Genomic DNA, 24,793 nt, shown 5'->3' with positions numbered 1-24,793 from the left:
ATCTACCAACAATAATTCACATAGTCTTTTATTTTATTTTTATTTTTTCATTTCCAAAAAATAAGAATTCTGCTCGTGAAAATGTCTTTTATTTATTTGTATTTATTGATTACATTTTTATTTTAGGTAAAACTATTTTTTAGATTTTGTGTTTGAAATTTCTGCTATGTATTTTTTTTGGCAGATCACACCTGAGTTAAATTAATAATCATTAATAATAATTAATAATCAATAATTATTATTCAGTGTTTTCAAGACCGCATTTTATTTATGTCATGTCAGATTCTTACATCTCTTTTATTTCATTAATTTTTTTATCCCCCATGTTTAAGACAGTATTGATTGGGTGAAGATTTTTTGTGAAGTTTTTGTTTTGTTTAATAAATTATTTTCCACCAGTCTCTGGTTTGACATAATTCAGTGTTGTACCTTTTGGGGATGGTGTAGTGGTTGGCATTGTCACCTCTCAGTGAGAAGGGCTTGGTTCAAATCCCTGCTGGGTCCCTTCTGTGTGGAGTTTGCACGTTCTCCCCATGTATGTGTGGGCTTTCTCTGGGCACTCGGGCTTCCTCCCTCAGTCCAAAAACGTGGTTTGTAGGTTAACTGGAGACTCCGAAAATTGTCCCTCAGGTGTGATTGTGCGTGTTTAGTTGCCTGATGGACTGCTGAAATGTTCATGTGTACCCCATTTTCACCCCTCAGTAGCTGTGTTAGCTCCAGCATCTCTGTGACCATATATGGGAACAAAACGGGGTTAGAAGATGGATGGATTGATTTTCTTCAAAGAAATTTTTGAGCTTTTTAAGTTCCTGCAATTAGTCATCATACATCCAAAAAAATCAATTCAACTGCTATTGTAAGTTAAACAATACATATGTTAGGAAAAGATTCTGAATTGTTGAACATTGGTCTTAAATTGGTTATTTGACCTTTAGCACATTTGATTCAGTGAACATCTCTCACGAAATTTAGGCTGAATCCCCTCAGAGCTGCTGTTAAAAGAGCTTTTTGACAGTTTGAGGAAGGAATGTTTTTATGAGCTGTCCTTCAGGTTCTGGGGAAACTTGCTAGATAACATTCTGTGCATTCTGTCACCCTCCCAAGCTGAGACACCGAAGCCTCCGAGAGTGAAGAGTTCTCTCAGTAGAAGACGGAGGGAGCAGGCGAAACACCTCACGTTGGTCATTTGACACTAATGGATGACTCCAATGCTTAGACCAAAGTCAAACAACTTTCATTCCACTGTTTTGGCCGCTACTATTTTCTTCCTTTGATCCATCAGTCGATGCAAGTTTGTACTGTCTTCCGTAAATTGTCAGGCCAGGTAAGACTAGTGCATTTCATCTGCTTTCACTTTAAATGTCAATACACTAATTTAAAATTTGACACTTTTACATTTCAGTGCAATTCTCTCGCTTTACTTTGTTGTTGCATAAGACTTAAAGTGTTTCCACATGTTAATATTTTTTATATTTTAAATTTACATTTTCATTTAAATGTGAACAACATTTAGAGAAGAAAAAAGATTCTTTTCACCAATGCATCACTCCATTGCTCCATCGTTCTTGAAGATTTTTACATAACTTCTGTCGTTGTTGACTTTCACAGCAATGGAGGACCGAGCGGACAGTCCAATAGCTGTGAAGGTGGAAGGAAACTCTCGCAGCGTCGTGCTGACCTACTTTCAGGGGGACACTAACAGCATGGTGGATGCTCATTTTGATCGAGCACTTAGCAAAACCTCCAGGACTGAGGGGCCAGCAGGAAGGCCAAGGAAAGTCCTGAAAGCTGTTAAAAGCGGTAAACATTCACTGACACCGTAGCACCCAAAAAACGTACAGTCTGTGTCTGATTTTAACTCAATCTTTTTACTTCGCTTCTGCAGAAGATTTAACCACCTGTCAGGACGTTACTGCTCCTTCTTTCTCCGAGCCACAGGCCTTCTCCAAGGCAGGATGCATCATGGCCCTGAGCCCCTCAGGGGGAAGTCACAGCTCCTGGCAGCCCTTCAATGCCAGACCCGGAGAGGCTTCGGGGCTGTCGACCATCATGTGTCTGTCCTCAGAGGGGCTGAGTCTCACTGGACAGCAGTATGCCACATCCCTGCTCAACCTGCTGCACAGTGATCGAGGGGAGATGGGGCCCAGCGTGGCCTCCAGCTCCAAGCCAGAAACATTACCGAGGTGGACAGCTCCTCCTATGTTCAGAGAGTCTGTGGATCCTTCTCCAAACTTTGAACAAGGTAATCCTGCAGCTGCACACAACGTTTTTACACCACCCAAAGTGATATGTTAAAGTCGAGGTTGCCTTTGGTAAAGCCCCATGTTTACATGTATGTAAAAATTATTGTTTTTTAAGCAAGGCCATCATGAAGATGTGCAAAATATCAAGAATGTATCCATATTTGCTTTGCCTGTCTGAGTATTTTCTTTAACTGCTGCACATGTTAACCCATTAAAGACCAAAAACTTAGAAATGTGTACATCACATGTGCACAACACTACAAAACTTTTTAATGTTTAAGAAAAGAACTCCTGAAAGTCACAAAAGCAAAACAGAACTTTAAATTGTTTGATCAAGTCTTCAACGGCTGTTTGACATGTTTTTTTTATTCTCGTTGCCAGGCCGACATGTGGACAAGAAGAACTTGTACTGGTACTGAGGAGAAAACTACCAGGGTAGCACCTATCATCCTATCCAGTCTATTTGGACTTTTTTTTTTAATGTTTATTTTTCTCCTATGTGTCTCTTTGGAATATCAAGAAGAGGAGTGTTTCCATTCCTACCCGAGTCTCCATTCCTCAGAATGACCTCATTACCACAGAGTGCACCAACTAGAACAAATGTGAAACAAGAGCAATTGCTGACAAACCAGTTCTCCTTTTTGTCAGAGTGCATTTGTTTGTTGCTCTTTCTGGAGCTGAAGTTAGATAAAGGACATTTTTTTCATTGATTTAACTAGAGTTAATACTTAAGCGTTAATTCTGAACATTGTGGCCCTAGTGTGTTTGAATTTTATAATAACTAATTAGAAATCTGTGCAAAATTTAGCTGGATGAATTTCATTTTCTGTGTTTACGAAAAATAGTTCAGCCCAGAGGAAGGTGATTAAAAAAACATGTTTCTACTAATATATGTGTAAGAAGGGGTGCCGGGAGATAATCAAGCAATACTTTGTACTTTGTTACTGTCAAACAAGCTGAGCATTTACAGTCATGCAACAAAAAAAACCTACAAATTAAACAACAGTGCCACCTAAGGGTAGTTGTTTGAAATAGCACTCTGTTTGATGCATGTAGCCTTTTTTGGAATTCCAAAATGTAGTTTAGCTTGTACGTTTCGTGCTACAGACTTCAGCTATATCTGGAGTTAGTCCATGTCTGCATCTGCAGACCTAAAACATTGACCTGCTCGTGATTGTCTGTTTGGTGAAGACATGGATGGTTTCCATCTACACTCCAGAAGGAAACATTTTGTACATCTTCAACTGTGTTTGTCAGAAGTTTTGCTTTCAAATGAACTTGTTTTATAAAAAGATTTTAATGTAGAATTTAGAATAGTTATGAAGCAATGAAAGTGTTTTCAATATTTCTAATTATTAACTTTGGATCCACAATGTGTTCATGTTTGAGATGCTGCAAGTTTCTTTTCTACTTTGACTTTCTTCAGCTTCATCACATCTGGTATATAATACTTTGCTTTTTGACACTATATTCAGACAAAAAGTACCTAATAAGAGATCAAGTCTTTTGTCATTCATCCTATAACTTACCGGTTTTATTCATTTTTATATGAAGGAAAAGTCAGTCAGAGGCTGCAGACATGTTTGTTGAGTTTATCTCTTTTGAGAGCTTACGACATTGAGTGTAAAACATTGTTCCAAGACCTGTTTCATTAATAAAATTGTGATTTTAAATCAACGTTTTGCTCATATTTTTAACTGAATTTCATAGACATTGACTGAAGTCAACTCAGTGGTATTGTGGAAGAGTGTCCGCCCTTAGACTGGAAGTTGTGAATTTAAATCCTCAGCCAAGTCACACCAAACACCCTGTAAAGATAAGAACCAATGCCTCCCTGCTTGACATTGAGCGTTAAAGGGTTGGGTTGGGGGTTAAACTGTCTGTATCTCCAGCTCACTACTCCCCCAGGGGATGGGTCAAATGAGGAGAACAAATTTCACACACACTTAAGATTTAGTTTTTGCCATTGAGAAAGGTCTCCTTTTTTTATTTTCACATCATGTGTAAAGAACAGGATTTTATCTGTGGATAAAGAACTGTATGAAGATGAGTAAAGACGAAACACATCAAAAGATCCATGTTTAAATAAGAATTCAGAACATACTTTCCTGGATGCATTTGATCCAGCTCAAGTGTGAGCTAAATTTATTAAAAACGCAGGTATATTTTGACAAATACTAGACATTTGATTTAAATTTGTTGAGCATAAAAAATAAGATAGGTCTAAAACCTGGGAATGGCATCATGGGAGAGTGAGGTTTATATCCATCACTCCAATTCTGTTTTGGTGTCTGTGAGGCGTAAGTATGAGTCTATTAAACACAATTTCAGGATTCTGCATCCGTCACAAATACCTTTTCATCTCATGGAAAATATTCCAGACCTGTGTTAGAGCAGAAGTGTGCATATGGAGGGTTGTTTCTGCTGTTTCCTCACCAGGATTCTGTAGAATGTTGCAAAATGTTTTCAGGACATGTGGAGGATCTGGTCTGCAAACACACTTCCTGCAGAAGATTTTGTTCACTGACTAGCCTGACAAAAACTGACTGGGAGGTGAATGAATCCTTAGTTCTTTCAGCCATGGTGTTGGTTAGTTAGTGGTACTGAATCAGTTAGCAAAACTTCCTCCACAGATGGGGACTTGGACTTGAGTCTCACAGGCAGACACCTGAGTTTGAGTATTGAACCTCTGAATTGAACTTTAGGACTTTTGATCAATGCTCATTCTTTTTTCTTTTTTTTTTTAACTTGTCCTGTCCAACAGCTGGGCAGACAGATGAGAGCTAAGGGCCTCTTGTGTTGGACATATTTTACTTTAACAAGAGGGGTTATTAATCTACAGACAAACCAAAGGTATGTCTGAATAAACCCCTTTTGTAATTGAGGCCAAACTTTATTAATTTCAATCATGTTTGAAAATCTTTGGTGTTGGACCGGACGGAAAAGGAAAGAGGGGAAGAAGAGAGAGGGACGTTAGAGAGAGGGGGGGGGGGGGGTAGGAGGGTGATAATAGGAGGGGAAGGGGGATAAGACCATGAAGCAGCATAAAGCAACAAGTTTACTGGTTGTTAATCATTATGGTAAGGTTCAAATGTAGTACAAAAAGGGCGGGGCCTGTCCACACACACATTCAAATGTTATAAACACACCTGCTAGCTGCAAAAATGTCCACATGTCGACATGTACACAAAACAGATAGTGTTCACACGCATATTTATGCCTTAAAACCAACTAGTGTGAAATCTTTCAGTCATTCAATCATGCAAACTGTTAGTGCAAAGGTGAGATAACACCTGTGCTCAGGTGAGTGTTTATGTTCTTCTAAAATGGATGGTGGAACGTGAAAAGAAGGAGGGAGAGTGCCCAGCAATCCCCACCCCAAGACCCCCACCGCAGCAGCAGCGGCAGCCGGAATCCTCCCAACGCCACACGGGAACCGGCAGGGAATAACCGCCGCCCGGGCGACCAAGCCCGCCACCCAGGCCAGGGCCAGCAGGACTGCCGCAAGGCCCCCAGAGCCAGAGAGCAGGGAGGCACGGAGGGGAAAGAGAGCGTCGCCCCAGCCCAACCAGGAGAGCAGCCCCCCCGCCGCGCCGGGAGCGCCCAACGCAGGGCCCCACCGGAGAAGGACGCCCACAGCCCCAGACGAGCACCCCACCACCACCCAGGAGTTCCGGGCATCCCCCCGCCCCAACCCCAGGTACGAGCCAGGACCCCCCAAGGGAGACCCGCTCCGCACTCCAGGCAGCCATCCGCCCAGCCCACGGTTGGTCCAGGGAGGAGCAAGGCAGGGGCCCGCCGCACCCGCCCAGGAGGGGGAACCCCGGGGAAAAAAGAGGGCCCACAAGGGGTGTTGTAAATATGGCCCGACCAGGCTCGGCCACAGTTGGAAATTTGGCGGGGCCCAGCGCTCAGGAGCAGGGACCAGAACCCACCCCCCAGGGACACGAACACCCCCGGCTCAGATGTAATGTGAACCCCCCCACCGCGCGGAGAGAGCACCGCCGGGCCCAGGAAGCCGGCACCCCGGGGACACGGCCGCCGTTGCAAAGGGGCCCGTACCCCCCACCAGGGAAGAGGTAGGGGACAGATGGTCCTAGGTCCCACCTTCCTTGCAAATGCTCATTCTTTTTACCTCCAGTACAATACTGTCAAAACAAATGTATTTTACATTTTTCATTTTTTTTTGTTTCTTTGGTACTTCAGGAAATCTGTATACCTGCTTTTGCTCCCACTGGCTAATTCAAATAAAATAAAATAAAATAAAACACGATTAATGCAGAGATTTTCTGCTGAGGGGAAATTCAAACATGCTGAACCAGCAACTTTCCAGAACAGCTTTTGTTGATCCTTTTTCATAATGAGTGAAAACCAAGAGTCTCCAGTTCTTTTCCCTGAATGACCAGTGCATACTCCTGTGTTTGGACGTGCTTGTCAAAAAAAAAAAAAAACCTTCATCACTGTCATTTCAGCATTGTTTGCTATTATTTGGGAGTCAGACCTGTCACTTTGATTCTCATAGCGGGAATAACTTTACTTCTTCAGAAGTCAGCAGTTTTTGTTTCTTTCAAAACCAACAGGACCTACGGTCTCCGACTACAGTATTTAAAGTTTGGCACTAAACTCAGGCATTTAACTTAGTTTTTAAACACAGTTCATCTCAGTTTAACTCTTTTGAACCCTTTAAACCCAGAGATGTTGTTGGCAACACCTAAATAACAAACGCCCTTTGGCCTAATGTAACTGTTTGATCATTTCCGCAATCAACATGAATCAGCTGATCCTGAATTGTTAATTGCATAAACAGTTGAAGAGTTCTGAAAGAATTTAAACAATAGAGCTAAAGTTCTGGAGTTGAAGGGTTAACTTAGGTCATAGGTTCTCGTTGGGATGCTTTAGGGCAGTGTTTTTCAACCTTTTTTGAGCCACGGCACTATTTAACCTTGACAAAAATCCCGCGGCACACCATCGCATCCAAAATTTTTTTAAAAAAGGAGAAACTCATAGTCTGTATTGATCTACAGCCCCTCTGCAATCTCACATGCATTTTTGTGACAATTGTGGCAGAAAAAGCTGGAGTTGCAGCTGTTATTTTCTAAAAGATGTAAGTTAAGTTAGAAGATTTAAGAACTGATGTGTGTTAGTTGTGGTTTCAAGACGTTTAACAAGGACGACTCATTGTGCGCTGAGGCGCTGTCACTTTAACCAAATGCATCATGGGAGATGTAGTGCTTGCAGCCGCCGAACGCAGAGAGACTCGCGTCTCTGAGCTTCGTTGTTTTGTTCACTTTTTTCACGGTCTGACACCGGATTCTGTGGAAAGCTACACCGCTAAATATGAGCTTTAGCTGGTATTTTTGTTCAAACTGAGCGACTTTATGAGCAGAATCAGAACAAGGAAGTGAAGACTTTAACCACTTCTGATTGGTCAGACTGATGACATGTGATTGAGCCTCCAAGAATGATTGGTGGAGACAGCGGGACTTTTCCGAAAACAGGTGACGCTACGGCTAAATTGCGGTACCGTCATTCTTATCCAAATGTCTTTAATAGAATCAAATAAACACAAAGAAAAAAGTATTTTATTATCTTTCATTTTCCTAACTACTCAGTGTTTTATCCAGGCCTGTTTGGATGAACACAAAGCTGAAATCCTGGAGATGGTAAACGTTTTTAGATCAGTTATTGAGGACAATTTCCCACGGCACACCTGACCATCTCCCTGGTTTAAAAACACTGCCTTAGGGGGTATTCAGACTGGACACATTTAGTTCGCTTAAAGTGAACCAGATTTTGTTTCCCCCAAAAAATCTGGAACAAATTTTCCCTCTGAATACACCCAAGCAGACCCTGGTCCAGGACCAAGAACTGCTCTCGGACCCATCTTTGGAGGTGGTCTCGGTGCGTTTCCAATCAGGCGGAGCTTTGGTTCGTTCTGATATTCATTTGTCTGAATGGTCATGGTACCCACACCGGAGCGGAGCAACTGAACTAAACGGCCACCGTAGCCGGTGGTCACGTGATGCAAAGAAAGTAGGAATGTTGCAGCTGATGAGCCGAAGACAAATTTAAAGCAACGACTGCAGTGTTATTAAACAGAAAAAAGGGTCTAACTCCTTACTTGTTAAAACATTTATTTGAACACCACTGAAAACACTTCTTACAAGCTTTTCTGTGTCTCATCACGCGGCACAAACCTGGCGCTGCTGTGACATAATCCTAAAGGCTAACTTGTAATTCCTTTACAGAATTCTCTTGAAAATAATGTCATAATCAGGTCCACAAGTCAGAAAAAAATAGTCAAAGTAGATTTCATAACATTTGAAAAAGGACAAAAGGTCTTAAATGAGACCTTATAATTAAGACAGGAAGGGGCTCGTCTGGCACAATAGTTTCTGTAACAATGCTGTTCATATGACAATTTGTTATTTCACAGGCCTGCAAACTTGAAGGTGGTATTTTCAAGTGATATCTTTTACAAATTACAATTCCTAGACATGCTGTGTTCCCTGCAGAACTATGTCTCATCAATTTCATTTCCCAATGAAACACTTTGTAAAAACAATTCAGTGACATATTATTATCTCAGAAGCTGAGCAACATGAATTGTTCTAGGTATAGCATTGATACTCTATAGAAACTTTTAATTTGCAAACATTTTTTTTTATTATCTATTCATTCCCATTCATTCATCTTCTTCCGTTTATCCCTTTCGGGGTCACGGGGCTGCCGGAGCCTATCCCGGCCCCCGCTATTCATTCCCAATCAATGAATAGATGAGGCCTTTGGAAAATATGAGAATCTTTGCACAAAGTATCCAGAATACAAAATGTTGTTTTATTCACGTAAATGCATGTTTTTACTTTTAAAAGTTTGATTATAATTTTTATCTGATGGGTGTTTTGTACAACAGATGAAAACAAACGTAGAAAATAAAAACCCTGTGTGAAAATGAAGACACGTTTGATACATTTCCATACCAGTATTTTCATGTGGAAATGAAGCACATCAACTTTGTTAATAAAACACAATGCTTAGGGAATTTTTGTTTTCTATATTTTCAAAAGTACTGTTTTTCTAGATGAATTATAGATAAACGAATTATAAAGCTATTCAAAACCCAAAGTTAACAATTTTACAAAACTCACAATGATGACTAAAGCTAAAAATATGAACTTATGAATATATCAATATTTGCATTTATTACAGCTTTGCTGGCGGCTTTCATTTCCTCCGTAATGTTGGATCTGGTGCTTCACACCTTTGTCCTCTCATAAAATATGGGGTTTGAGTCAGGTAAGAGTGAGATTCCTGATACAATGGTCTCCTTGTTCATAGATGCTGGAAAATGAAAATGGTCTTTAACAAGTAAGTATTAAAAGCAGGTGACGCCCCAAAAAGTCCTGTTAGACGACTGCACAGGCCTGATGATACACAATAATAATCCACTACCTGTGAATCATGAAATGTTTGAACAGTTTTTTTTACTACAAGATTTTTTGATATACTTAACTTGAGTACTGCAATACTTTGATACAGAACTCTGTGAACAGCCAGCTTCTTCCTTGTGACACATCCTCGAACTCACCAGCGAGTTTACCAATCACACAGGCCGTTTACAATGATGCAGAGATGACATGGACTCCCACCCCTCCCTCACCCCCATTAGCATTGTTTTCATTCAAAATTTGACATGAAGGTTTCATAATGTTTTAGCATTGAACTATTTGATTTAAAACACAAAAACAACAAAGGTTATGACACATTATTGTGTCACATTATTATCACACATTATTATGATACATTATTGTAATTCTTATTGATTTAATCCTTAAAACTTTAAGTGGAGTTACGCCTGTTTTTTTTAAGACAAGTTTCACAAAGTTTTGACCTTGTCTGCTTTTTTTTTGGACACTAATATGTTTTAATTTTGTCTCTACATGTTTGATCCTTTCTTGTAAAACATTGATCTCAATTTTTGTGCTTTTTTAAGTAAAAAATGACTAAATTTACTTCTCGTAATTGAACTTTTTGGACAGTTTCAGGTTCATTTTGGAATCATTGTGCGCTAAAATCAAAAGAAAATCTGTTAAAGAAAAAAAAGAAGAAGCTGGGGTTGTACTAAGATGATTAACATCAAGCACTGCCTCAAAAACTGTTTTACAGGTAAACTGTTTCAAACTGTAAAGTAATGAAAAATGCCCAAAAAAGGTCCCAGACTACAAAGGGTTAATGACATGTTATACACATTTGGAATGTTAATATTTTAATGCAAATTGAAAAAAATCTCAATTAAACGAAATAAACATTTATAATAAGTCTTTATTTACTGAATTTACATGAATTTACTTTACTGAATTTGCAGAAATAATTCTGTTTTTTTCAGTATTTCAGTTTAAATCAGCCACACAAATAAAACTGAACAATTTAATCTATCACTGGTTAAAAATCTTTATTGAAAACAAATCAAAATAAGAAAATAAAATAAAATGTGGAGCTCTTTAGAGAAGACAAGCTTACAAATGTGTCTACAGAACAATTGTATTTTAAATATTTTTATTTTAGTTTATTTAGGGAACACCAGCATACAACTTGGGTTGTTTTAAGGTGAGAACCATAAAAAAAATCAAATCACTAATATAATAAATCATCTTTTCCTGTATTTAAATATTGTCGGATATATGTAGAAGTAAACCAGACTCAGGGCAGCCATCTGATGTGACTGCTTGAAGTCTGAGAGAGACAAATGGAGAAGTACTGGAACATTAAGTAAATGACAAAAATGGTATGTTGCAGTGATAAAAACAGGAGGCAAAGAGGAACTAAGAGATCAAAACTTCTAGAAACAAGGAGAGAACAGGGGGAAGACCAGCCTTCTCAAAGCAAAGCCCCTACCAGGGCAGAAAAACTAAGTTAGCTACCGCTACACTTAGACAACATGAAGAAAACATGCACAAAATCCTAAAGCATTTGTTAAAAGACAAAGCAACTGCAACGAGAGAAATAATAACTGAGTGATGCAGGTAAGTAACTATAGTGACAGATTTATTCATAGTTAAAGTGCAAACACATGAAAAGTGTACAATGAGGAAGGTGGGGAAACAAACATTTTTCTACTATTCATTAAATGTATTTATTTGTGGGAGCCGGTTTAGCTTGTGCTGGTTTGCGGCGCCTTCCGTCCGTGAAACCAGGGTTCGACTCTGGGCTGCTCCCTGTTCCCTTCTCTACTTCTGTTCGGTTCCAAGCCCGGTTTGAGAAGGTTGCATCAGGAAGGGCATCCGGCGTAAGACACTGCCAAGTTTACCATGCGACTTGTTCGCTGTGGCGACCCCTGATGGGAGCGGCTGAAAGAGGAAGAAGATTAAATGTATTTATTTACGTCAAGTTGGTGCTGATAGGAGACTGGTAACAGAAACACTGAATACAAAGGCGGGAAAATTTTTTGGAGGAAAATGGCTTAATCTGTCCTCCATTCCAGACAGTGTCCCACTAAATTCAAATTAAAATAGCTTGAGAGGGAAGAAGTTGTCTGAATGCAAAGTACTCATTGAATATGATATTGTTTCATGTATCTCAGTAAAAATGATGAAGTGTTTGTTCTGCGGTAGGAGACAACTAATTAAATCTTGATTGTTGCCATTTTAATCATACTATTTAAACCTGAGGATGCAGTTTTCATGTCCCGCTCTAATCATCTTTTGATCTATTTTAAAAGCATTCCCAGTGCTCTTTTAAGTATGATAACGCAGTTTTGTTTTGGCTAAATCAAAAAACCTGTGTTGTTTTCTAGAACATAGTTTCTGCAGAACGGCAGAAGTTCATCAGAAATTCACCTCTGAGTTGTGGGCGGGACCGTTTGGCATGAAGTAAGCCTGCCCTCATTTCCCATCACCCCTTTGTTTACACTCTCCTTTGCTAGCTTACGGCCCCTCACAACCCCAACCTAACATTACCGGTGCAAAAAAAATCGCGAACAATATTGGAGCTATCCAGCCGTACAGTTTTCCAGCTCAGATGAGAAAAACATAATTGTACATTAGGCCTGCACAATATATCGCAAATTTATCGTTATCGCAACATCAAGCTGTGCAATATGCATACCGCAAAAGATGACAAAAATCGCAATAAATGGTTACCTTAAATGTGCTAAAACAAACTCATGGCAGCTTGAAATATTGAACAAATGAAATAAATCCCTTTATGCATTTAACCAATCGGAAGGACCCGTTTACGTTGTTGATCAATCAGATGAGCCCTTTTATGTTTGATGTTTGCCTCCTATGTTGACGAGGGTCATTTGGAGTATAACTTTTAAACTGTTGCAGTGAAATGGAAATTATGTTTTTGGTTGTTTTGCTATTTGTTTATATACCGGAAATTATATCGTTATCGCAATAATAATTAAACCAATATCGCATATCGCGAGTTTTTCTCATATCGTGCAGCCCTATTGGATCTGTCGGTCTGCAAGTGGATGCATCAGAATGGAGCAAAGCAGGAAGCTTGTGGCCTGCGAACTGTAGCAGCTGCATCACAGTTACGGGCTGTTCCCAACAGCAGTTTTCGTCTGCTTCTGATTCACAACAATTTGAATCAAGAAATACTTCAAAATTCCATTTTAACCTTAATTTTCTTTATAAGCTATGTCCTCAATCTAGAGAAAAAGGTTATAAGAATATGTTAGAAACAGCAAAAACACTGTTTTCATTAGAGTGGGTCTTAAAAAACAGTAATAGAGAACAATGAAAGTAAATTAGTAGAACAGTTATTTGTGTTTGATACCTTGCAACTCATTGACACTCAAGTTGAAGCCCCTTAACATTGAGATTCCATTTTAAAGTGACTGCAGGGTAAAGTCCTGTCAAATTCTATCTATTGAAAGTTCTGAACTAGGACTTTTTAAAAGTAAAAAAAAGAATCTGCCAACATCATTAAATGCAAAGCAGATGCTATAATTGTGTGAGATGTGACTGTCTTTTAATGGGGGTGTGCAGAACAGAACGTGCCGACCTTGATTTAAACTGCAGTAAATAGCTGAATAAAAAACGCACAGCCTTGCAAAAGTGTGTTTGCAAGGGAGAAGTGCTGGACGGTGAAATGTTCCTGAATGCATCAGTAAACATGGAGTTTTATTCTGAAGAGACAGTACGTCTGGTCTGCAGAGAAAGTCAATAACTCAGACTTTGGATCTGAGGAGACTGAAAGACGTTTTGTTGTCAGCTGAAAAGCCATCACTTGGAGCAAAATGACCCACACAGGGCATAAACGATTTGCACTATTCAATAGACAGAATGGTCAGGTGTGTGGCAAAACGCGGAGGTGGGAGCATTTGCGTTGCCGGGCGCAGGTATAAAGAAGGCGCCTTGACGCTCTTTACGCACCATTAACTGAGTTGTGCCCGCCCTCGCAGCAGCTGGCTGTCTTGATGCACCTCTCTGTTGGTCCTGAATGATATGGTCCTCCACTCTCACAACTGCAATTTCAGCACCAAAGACAGTTCCCCCTGCAGCACCAACTCCACTGAGCCCCACAACCCGGACGGGCTGAGCCGGACCGGCCACACGGCGGTGGCGGTGTGCCTCGGCTTCATCTTGGTGGCAGGGATCCTCAACAACTTTCTGACGCTGCTTGTCTTCGCGAAGTTTCGCTCCCTCTGGACGCCCATCAACCTGATCCTGCTGAACATCAGCCTGAGCGACATCCTCGTGTGCGTCCTCGGCACTCCGTTCAGCTTCGCAGCGAGCGTGCGTGGCAGGTGGCTCATCGGGGAGTCCGGCTGTAAGTGGTACGCCTTCGCCAATTCCCTCTTTGGTGAGTGGAAAGGAATGCTGTTCCAGAACTTTGTCCGTGGTGACCCTTGTTTACTATGGTGCATATAGCCTGACAGCATTACCATACAAGAAAGTATGGGAAACGAATTTCACATCATTATAAGGAAAATTGGTTATTAAATGTCATTTTACATCTATAATATAATAATAATAATATATATAATATAATAATATAATACATACATAATGTGAGGTAACACTTTTGTGATTTTGTTTTATGTGTATTAATCTATAAAAAATCCACGGATTTCTCTATAATGAAGTGAGGAAGACTGAGAGCTGAAAAGGTTATCTTGTCAGATTTTTTCATGTTTGATCTAAGACTTTCAGTAAAACCTGCTTGTGGACTGAGCTAACCAAATGTTAGGAACTTTTCACTTTTACAAACTCCGAAAAATAGTTTGTGGCAGCATAAATGCAGTAATTTTATTGTTCAATATCCTACAAATCTTTAAAATGTCTCCACCATCCGTACAGAGTTTTAGGATAGGTGAGTTTTCTTAACGATAAAAATTCTTTTTATACATAACTTGAGACATTTTTTGCCCAAAGTATAGTTTAAAGCAGTGGAACTAATAAAAAGTCAAAAAATACAAGAGAGGTGCTTTTTGGTGCAAGCAACATTGATGTAAAATTAGGATTTAAGATTAAGGAAAATGTAGTGTTCACTTCTAAAAGCAGAGAATAAACTGATTCAAACATCTGGAAATTTCTCACCATATTAGACATTTTTTAACCAAAGAAATTAGGAGGGTAACAATTCATTTCAAAAAGGGTATTTCTTGCAAGATAATCACGTGTAAATTAAATATGTGAACAAATAAACAAGTAAACAAGAATGAACATCAAATCCATTCACATTTTAGTTTCATAAAGTTCCGCCCATTGTTATTTCTCCACATCAAAATGATCTAAAGGGAACATTAGCACACTGTTTGGTCACATGTCTTTGCTAAATTTAAAGTGTTTCTACACACTGGACAGGAATGATGGACTGATCATTTTTTGCTGCGATCACATGTGTGTTGTCTGCTGTGATGCACTTGGTCATTTTTATGTAATGGTAAAATAAACCTGCCATGTCTCAATCAAAATGGTATTTTCCAACATCAATATAATTGATTTACTTCAGTTTGAAATGATTTTATAGGTTTATTTAATTAACAACTTGACTTAGACAGATGGATCTGGTTGGATTGTAGGAATATAAATTAATTAATTGATTAAGTCAATTTAGTGTTACGCTGCATTAAAAGAAAATTCCGATTACAATCGATCAACTTTTGACCCAAGTTTGTAGAATTTCTTTTTACATTGCAAACCTCTAAAGATGCTCTGAAAATGGTAAATGACATGTAAACCTTTCCATATATTGTGAAAAGGCAAAGATTCGCTGTTCATCTAAATCAGTTTTAAACTTTTGACCTCTTCTTCTCTGTTTTCAGTGGTTATCATTTGATTATATTCCACACACAATAGCTGTACGCTGAAAGAAATGTAGCTGATTGGAAATCTAGGTCCTGTCTTTTGCAAGAAAAACCTGAATTATCTCATTATTCCATGGATCTATCAGAAAATTAAAACATGCAGTCTCTCTTTTCAGGGCAATTCCGGCCAATGCAGCAAATTACATAGTGAAAATGCAGAAGAATTAGGCTGACTAGATGATTTAAAAGAAAAGGAAAATGCAAAACAAAATTCATGCTAGAAAGCAAGCAGACATTAGTTTTTACCTTTGCAGGATTCATGTTATTCTCTGATAACTTTTCACAGTGCTGATGCATCAAACAAATTCTTTAATTTCGATCATTACATCTCATTCAGTTTCAAGACAAAACAGAGAGAAGTATAATCAAAATGTAACATTTTAGACCTTTTTTTTAAATATTCTAAAGCAATATGATAAATGTAATCATATTTTTGAATGAAGTGGATTTTGGAGGAACCAAATGCTGAAACAGAACCAACCGACCTGTCCAGGAGCGACTGAAAACTATCGACTAAAATATACTGAGGAGCAATAAACAGAACCAGACACAGCTGTGGATGTTTGAAACTAAAGCCTGGTGGGAAGATGAGAGGACTGAAAACTGACACCAGAACAAAAACACAAATTTAAATGAGCCGAGGAAACAAAGCCAAAAACAGAACCAACCCTCACTAGTCTATTTGCCAAAGAATTTATTTACAACCTGTTTGCTTGATGCAGTTTGTTTCCTTTTAAATAGATTTCTGATTCTAAATATATAAAAACTTGAATTATAATCACACACTTTTAACAAAGCATTTTGAGGACCGTTTTTGTTGCTGTTGTCTTCATGATACTTCAGTGATCCCTGACAAATGCTTTATACATTCAGCCGTTACATTTAATTTTCCTGAAGTTCTTTTATTTTTATGAAACCTTTTACAGCTAACATGTTGATATGTGATTATTACTTTTTCTGTTTTACTTTAAATTTAATGTGTTTTTCTGTTTTGGTTTAAAGAAATTCCACATGTGTTTGATGTGGAATGTGAACCATACATTTATTCCTTTTTTTAAAAAAGTAACTCTCTAATGTTTCATTTTTTATCTCAAATGAGCTGACAGATTTTTTTGTATAATTTTAGACAATTAAACTTGGTTTGAGGTCTCATTGTGTGAGCAAGCAGACTGAGGAAAACAGTGAAAAGTTCCTTAAAGAATGAACAAAAGTTGCAGCTGTGGAGCTTAATGCAGATTCCTTTCGTCCTTCTCCATCAGGTATCGTGTCCCTGGTGTCCCTTTCGGTTCTCTCTTATGAGCGCTACATCACAGTGCTGCACTCCTCCCAAGCTGACCTCTCAAACTTCCGAAAGGCCTGGTTTTGCGTTGGAGGCTCCTGGCTTTATTCACTCCTCTGGACATTGCCGCCCTTCCTGGGATGGAGCAGCTATGGACCAGAGGGCCCAGGAACCACTTGCTCCATTCAGTGGCACCTGCGCTCACCCACCAGTGTCTCGTATGTGTTGTGTCTCTTCATCTTCTGCCTGGTGTTACCTCTAGTGCTCATGGTCTATTCCTATGGAAGAATCCTGGTGGCCCTCAGAAGGGTGAGTTTGGAGTGTTCGATTTACTCAAAGAATAAATAGGAATCAAATTCTAACCATTTTTAACTTAACAAAAATGGAAATACTTCATAAAAGGGGATTGAACATTTTTTATCTTCTAAAGTTTTCAAACATAATTGTGAAGCATGAAAGAGGTGTAACTTTCATGTTTGGTCTGTATTCACACTTTTGTTAATTGTAGAATTATAGTAAATTTGACATTTTTACTGATGGTTAAAAGCTTTCTTTAGACTCCAGTCCACATGTAACAGACAAGCCCTTTTGTTTCTGGAGTTTGTCTAACATCCACAGTCTTTATCACATCTGACTGTAAACTGCTCACAATGTTAAGAAAAGCAGACTGCAGGGACCTTAAAGGGCTACAACAGCAAACAAGTAGATAGAGGAATAAAAATACTAAATAAATGGGTTTTTTTCCCAAAGATTTTTCAACATCAAGTCCCACTGATAGTTGCCACCTGAGGACTAGGTGTGGATGTGATTTGTTTTTACACGCTGCACAACTTTTAGGCAAATCAAGCTTTTATGAAAGTGGTGTGAAACAGTTGCACACCTGCAATCATTCACATCATCAAAAAACCCACAAAGGAATGGGAGCGAAAGCCTTATTATAGGAGCTCGGCGGGCAAAATAAACATGAACACATCAATAGGCTAATAAGGATATCAGGCCATTTTGACATAAATCTGTCAGGTGATGGGAAACATCTAGAGTCCGTTCTGTTTTGCTACTCTTTATTCAGCATTTGGTGTCAAATAGTAGCAAAGCAATAATTATGAATGTGAACCCAATATGTATTTATTTTTGTCATTTTTAGGTAAGTGTGATAGCCTATAGGTGATCACACTTACCTATGTGTGTAACAATTAATTGACTTAATCGATAAATCAATTTCCATTCCTAAGATCCAACCAGATCAATCTGTCTGACACTACCACACTGTATGGTCACATACAGTGTCAGAACTCTGTCTCCCCCTCTGGTCACCAGCAGGAATTTTCTCCATAGTATTGAATGCACTACATCTCCCAGCAACCCCAGCACACACTTCCTGGATGCCTCACACCTGACTCTCATTTGCAAATCACTCAGTCTACTTAAACACTGCACTGAGCTGCACTTTGGACCCATTTACACTGCATGGTTCAAGGGACCTAATTCAGATTTTTTTCCTCTCATGTGGCACAGATTGGATATGACCGGTGAACGTGTAAGCAGGACAAAAGCGCATGGATTCCGATTTTCTCAGATCGGATTCAGGCCTCATTCATATATGGAAATAAATCGAATACGAATCGGATACATGCATTTGCGTCTGCCATGTAAGCAGTCAAATCGGATATTCCCCAGTAAATGCGAGTCGTATGTCAGTGAAGTCAACAGGACACCACCAACTGAGATCACATGACTTATTTATAGGTGCTTTTGTGTGCTGATTTTGCTGTTCGGGGACAGCTGGAGCCCCATCAGCGTGTTACCTTTCAGCCTCAGGCTTCAGACCGTAGTCGGAAACCGCAATTTCCGGTCCGGTCCCGGTCGGGACGCAAACGGTAACTAATGAAGCGGGACACCGTTGCTCTGGAACAGGCAAGAAGCCGTTTGTTTCTTTGCTTGGATCAAACTGTTAGTCCAGCACAATGTCTGCAAACACTTCCTCATTCCAAAACTCAGCCAGAGCACATAAGCCGGCAAAGCAGCCCTTCTTTTTCCTCTCCCGCGCATCCCCTCTTGTGCGCCTGCCTCATCCAGGAGCGCCCAAGGCAATGCCTCCTTCCATCCCAGCGTTGCCTCCATGACAACTGCAGTCACACAAAAAAAACACAACAAAAAGGGGGGGGGGGAGACAAGCTAAGCTGCTAACGAGCAACTCTAGCAGATTTTGCCATGCTAAGCGTTTGCCGTTTGGACCAACACGCATCTTTTATTACTGTTATGATTATCATTAAGGGCCTGCTCGCTCATAATTTTTTTAATCTGTTCGGTCAGTGCTTAGGTCTGCGGAAGGCGGAAATGCTGCAACATAGTCCTCAGAACATCTACGTTTGATAGTTTCAGCATTGTATAATGTAATTGCAAAAATCGTATACGGGTCACTTGTAACCCTTGTGCTATCCTAGTTTCCTACTTTAACATTGGGAGTTGGGTCATCTAGACCCACTAAACAGTGCGCTGAACCTTTTTTCTTCAATGATTTGTGAACCTCACTGGCGTCCATGGATTACATGAAATCTTTCCACCTTTATCCACCTTTGTCATGGTAGGAAGAACACGTCAATGCAAGGGTGGAATCACTTAATTTTAAGGTCAGTGCTATCGGATAGTTGAAACCAATATAAACTATGGATTATACCGGCAACCACAAATTATGATATGAATAGAGTCGTTGTTAAAATTAATCTTAACACCTTTTCACCTTTTATGTTTGTCTACCATTATGCAAATTGTACCAACGCTCCAGCTTCAACAATTTTGTAAAGTCCATCATTAGCTTTAAGATATAGTTCCGACCTCCTTCTAGTGATCTCTTTTTCTAAATAAAAAATAACTTGTTTTTGTGAAACTAATATTTTGTTTCTTTTGCAATGTGTACTCATTGCAACACAAGTCCAGATAGAAGTATAACATATTTTATCAATCAATATTTGAGGGCTGCTTGACCAGCAACAAAAAGAGGCAATGGTTTGGAAGTTCCATCACTTCTGCACAGCTGAGTAAAAGATGTCAGTAACTAACAATGAAAAACTAAGGAATGTGCGCACACATGCTTTCTCGTAGCAAAAAGTAGTCTTTTCAAGTTTACTACAATTATACTTAGTCTATAGTAAAAGTGAGGCAACTTGAGGTTTACTTTTCATATATCTACATATTGTGAACTTAAAAGGTTTGAATTTAGTCTGAAGTGTTCAGTTAGTATACTTCCTACACAACACGTACAGTACATGGGCTCTAGACACTATTATATTCCAATATCATAAATAAAATTAACCTCAAGTGTACTACTTTTTGCAAAAGGTTGTCTTCCCCATTATATATCAGTCCCTCAAGAACACCCAGAAAAAATCTAATCAGATACTTCTGCCGACTTTCAGTTTAAACCATGTCTGCAGTTCCTGCTTGTGATTGGCTCATTAATTTGCATGACAAGAAGGTGAACAGCAGTACTTGGTAAAGTGCGTATGTTTCTGTATACAAACCCTCTCACATTCTAGTGTGTGTGCAGAAACTGCAACATGCTGGTAAGGGGAATACGGATTTATGTGAATCTTCTAAATGAATGTTCACCAAGGGCTCGCATGCATCCACAGGAATCCAATCTTCCCTGTTTAGTCATTAGTGGTTTGCTCATCATTTCTTGTTTGTAGCATTCCTTTCATCCCTAAATAGAAATGTAAGTAGCATTGTCATTGTATATCGTATGACACAGCCAAACCACACTATACACTGCTTTTAACTTTGGTCAATACTATTGACTCAAACAGTGAGCACACATTTTAAAATGTTTACCACAGGCTGGGCGCGTGGGCATGTAATTTCCCCAGGATAATCGTCTGATATTTCACCCTGCTGAGCTTTAACGATTCTTTAGGACAGACTCGGCTGTTCCTCTTGGCCATGAAGGTGTTTAGAGGACAAACTTGTAAACTAAATGCCCAGTAGTGGCTGCAATACTGCAGCCAGCATTTGGTTGTGTTTTCAAGGTGATTTCATCAAATCATAAAACCCTTGTAGGCACAATGTCATAAAACTAAGCGCCGTAGCATCTTTGAGGTGATCTGGCTCCTTTACAGTGACTAATCCTCATCTTTGTGGAGCTTATGCAAACCTCTCAATCAGAAGTATAATTGGTAATTAAGGACCTCTAGTTGTTCCTGCAATCTTTATTTCCCCAATGGCTGAATCACCTCACAGGTATTTTTAGATCCAGGAACCAGCTGGTAACCATTGGAAACCCAACATTGTGTAACCTTTCCTTATTTTAGAAGAAAAAGTCTCTGCCCCCGGAGAGAGTCGGGGGGAGAAAAGGGGGATTGCAGATGTAATTACTTGAGGCTCAGGTGTTGATGCAAGCTTTTCTTAGAAAAAGATTTCTGAACATGCCGGTGGCTCAGATTGGTACGTCAGAGATGACATCAACATTTGGAGCATCTGTGTCCATCCACTTTAATAATGCCTCTAAAGAGCATCCAAAAATATATTTGTTTAGATGTTTTGTCATGACTTAGGTTGTCTGAAGTGATAACAAGTACAATAGTTTAAATGTTTACCTTGTGAGCTGAAGTAGAGGGAAGGATTACTTATTTAAATGTTCAATATAAAGATTTGTTGACTATGTGAAGGTATTTTTACTACACCAAAATACCCATGTCTCTATCAGAAAATTTTTCAGTTTCAGAAATTGAAACTACAGCCATTTTTTGAGGATTGTCTGTTCTCAGAGACGAGTTCATACTGAAATTAGATTCTGGTGATCAAAAAGACACTTCTGAAAGCAGAAAATCAATATTTAGTAAGATGACATTTAGCTTAGTAGAGACACTTTATTAAGTTGTTTAATATAATGTGAGGTAATTACAGCACTTCAAAACTTTAACTTATTGGGGGGGGGGGGGGGGGGGGGGGCAAAGACCTGAGTTTTATATGATATTCCTATAGTGTTTCTATTTTATGAATTAAAAAAATCCTAATTTTCTTTGTGGAGATTTAAGAAATTGGCTAAAAAGTGAATAGACGTTACACTGATATTTTTATGAATAGGATAGTTAGGGGCACAAAAGATAGATTACAACAGTGAGACGGTGCACAGCAAAATCACATTTTACCATTGAGCCAAAACCCTTTAACAGTCTTAAATACTGTAATGATAGTAACTCTCAAACTGTAATTCCACGCAAAAATAACATGTTTAAATGTTTTAGTTTTTGAAACTTTAGGGAAACCTGCAGCTTCACATAGGATCAGTACTGGAAAAATTCCAGTTGTTTTGATGGATCAATAACCAAAGACAATTGTTATATAACATACTTACAGTAGATGGCACCAAAGAAATGTGATATGCAACCAAAGATGCATGCCTGATTGGTTCTTTACTCACTTTTTCCACAAAGGCTCCACCCTGTTCTTTGATAGAAGAAAGTTTGGACCTTTTACAGCAAAAATGACAGAAGTGGAATGGTAGAGAACCTTACACAGCTCATCTGTCAATCAGCAGGAAACACAAAACGGCAAAAGCAGAAATCCCGCTGCATCCAAAAAAACACAGGTTGACAAAGGGTCTAACTTACCACTCCTGTCATTCTGGACTGACGGTTCTGCAGAGCTAACAAGCAAAACATGGACGCCAAAAAGAAAAAGAGATTGCATTTGTAATGTTTCTTGGGATCACTCTATCAACAGCCCCTTCTTGGCCCTTTCCAGCAAATACAGTAGAGGGTCGCTTAATCAGAAATGGCACCAGAACACAACAAACTGTGGATCAGTCATTTAAAAAGGAAAGTTTTGAACATCAGAATTAAAGTCTGAATTTGAAAGACAGAAACAGAAAAAATACATGTTTTGGACAAAACTGCTTTTTTTGAGTTTTGTTCTTAATCAGAAATGTTCCACTTTTATTTAAACATCCATTTCAATAAAAAATCTACAAGAACATGTTAAAGTAACATTTTCTCTTTATTAAGGGGATATATAAAGAAAATCAAGCTTAAAATTATATTTCTAAGTATTTCTTTATTCAAATCGTTGTGAATCAGGAGAATACTATAAAAAAAACTGTTTGAGAAAGCTTTTAGTTGTGACGTAGCGGCTACAATCGGCAGGCCACAAGCTCCCTGCTCCACTCCATTCTGATGCATCTACTTGCAGACAAATAGATCCAAGTACTTCTTTGTTTTACTCATCTGAGCCTGCATCTGTATCAAAGCTGCATGGCTGGTTAAATCCAATATTGGCTCTATTGGCTCTTGGGGCTCACAGCATTGTGGGGAGCTGTAAACTAGTGGAAGCGCAAATAAATAAGTGGATTGGGGGGGGGGGGGCATGTAGAGCAAAACAACACAGTTTTTTTATAATTTGCCTAAAAACTGCATCATCAAAATGTAAAAACCAGTGGGCCCACTTAAAATAGGCAAAAAGATGATTGTAGTGGGACTTTGACAGTTTGTTGTCTAAAATTTAAAAGCAATTTGAAAATAAATTTGAATATACATGAGCAATGCGGTAGACGTGACAAATTCAAATATTTTTACATTTTGAAATAATTGTCCTTCGTGCAACAATAGAACATTTAAATTGAGGACATTCAGAAACATTCAAACATACAGTAAGCATTTTTAAACCGTCCAACTGTCAGTGTCCATCCAAATTCATTAGTCTGACCTCCGGTTGAAGTTCTTTTCTCTTTGACCGAAAGGCGTCAGAATTTTATTTGAAATCTTTGTGCAACTGTTTTAACTCCATGATTGAATTAATAACTAAAGAACAGCTGTAGAACGAACATTATGCAGGAGTAATCATGCTGACAGTGAAGGGAAATACTGAGCAGTTTCACCGTCATTCCTGTCTTTTTGTCACAGGTGGGCAAGATCAACCTGCTGGCGGCTCAGCGCAGAGAGCAGCGCATTTTGGTCATGGTGTTTTCCATGGTGTCCTGCTACATACTGTGCTGGATGCCCTATGGCATCGTGGCGCTGATGGCCACCTTTGGTAGGAAAGGACTAGTCACTCCATTAACTAGTGTCATCCCTTCCATCCTGGCCAAGTTCAGCACGGTTGTTAACCCAGTTATCTATGTCTTCTTCAACAGCCAGGTGAGCTGGGAGGCAGTGCTGATAGTGTGATGATGATGATGATGATGATTAACAGCTTTAATGACAAATTCTGCCTTAATTATCTTTCTGTTGAACAGCTTGTAATGAATTCAGATGGGACTATTTAAGGTCACCAGTTCAGGCTTAATCCTGCTTCCTCTTGTGCTCCCTACTTTACCAGTTTTACAGATGCTTAGTCGCCTTTGTGAGGTGCAGCGGAGATCCAGAGGAACACCCAACTCCAAGAACACAGCTGTCAGATGTTGTCCGTGTTCAGAAACAAAACTCTGTCAGCTCTTCTTCTCCTCGGCTCCTCAGTGACCCCACAGACCGTATGCTGTGCAACCACCATCCTGACCGACATGTTTTGTTTGTCCACTACACCCCATAAAAAGGTCCATGCTCCTTATTCTCCTTCAACTGTGCAGAAAGAGTCATGCAGCACTCTAAAAAAGATCATTAATTGAAACGATTAAGGGCTGAATGTAAACCTGACCATGAGCATGCCTGAAAGATCCTCACTCAGATGTTGGCAGTTGCTTTTTAATGTCAAGGCAAACATTTTAAAGTTGGACTGAAATGAACTGAAAATTCTGTTTTTCTGTTGTTTACATATGGAAAAGCTGAGGAGAAATGTGAATGTATTTTCTGCACTCCCCAGGCCTGTAAGTGCTATAGTTTTCATCCAGATATTTATTGAAATTAGTTCTCTCACGGGTCCCAGAAGGAAAAAAAGACACAAAAAAACATGTCCACTTTGTATAAACAATTCATCTATTTGCTAGAATTTTTTAAAGCTCAATACAGTAACTACAGGAAT

The 24,793-nt window shown here is 39.2% G+C and overlaps 2 protein-coding genes across 2 annotated transcripts; both read left to right on the top strand.

The window, feature by feature from the left end:
* Positions 1-1,127: 1,127 nt before the first annotated feature.
* LOC101167627 lies at positions 1,128-3,920 on the top strand. The gene is made up of 4 exons (XM_004073113.4): positions 1,128-1,324; positions 1,609-1,800; positions 1,886-2,242; positions 2,625-3,920. The coding sequence occupies exons 2-4, from the start codon at positions 1,611-1,613 to the stop codon at positions 2,660-2,662; spliced, it is 585 nt and encodes a 194-aa protein (XP_004073161.1). The 5' UTR covers positions 1,128-1,324; positions 1,609-1,610; the 3' UTR covers positions 2,663-3,920.
* Positions 3,921-13,699: 9,779 nt separating this feature from the next.
* Positions 13,700-24,364, top strand: tmtops3a (pinopsin-like). Its single transcript, NM_001282154.1, is given in 4 exon segments — positions 13,700-14,057; positions 16,824-17,152; positions 23,740-23,973; positions 24,155-24,364. Coding segments are annotated over 4 exon segments (1,131 nt in total).
* The last annotated feature ends 429 nt before the right edge of the window (positions 24,365-24,793 follow it).

Source organism: Oryzias latipes, chromosome 10, assembly GCF_002234675.1.
Source record: "Oryzias latipes chromosome 10, ASM223467v1".
In the NCBI taxonomy this organism is placed as follows: Eukaryota; Metazoa; Chordata; class Actinopteri; order Beloniformes; family Adrianichthyidae; genus Oryzias; species Oryzias latipes.
The sequence above is the reverse complement of the archived record's forward strand: the minus strand, read 5'-3'. Positions and strand labels throughout refer to the sequence as shown.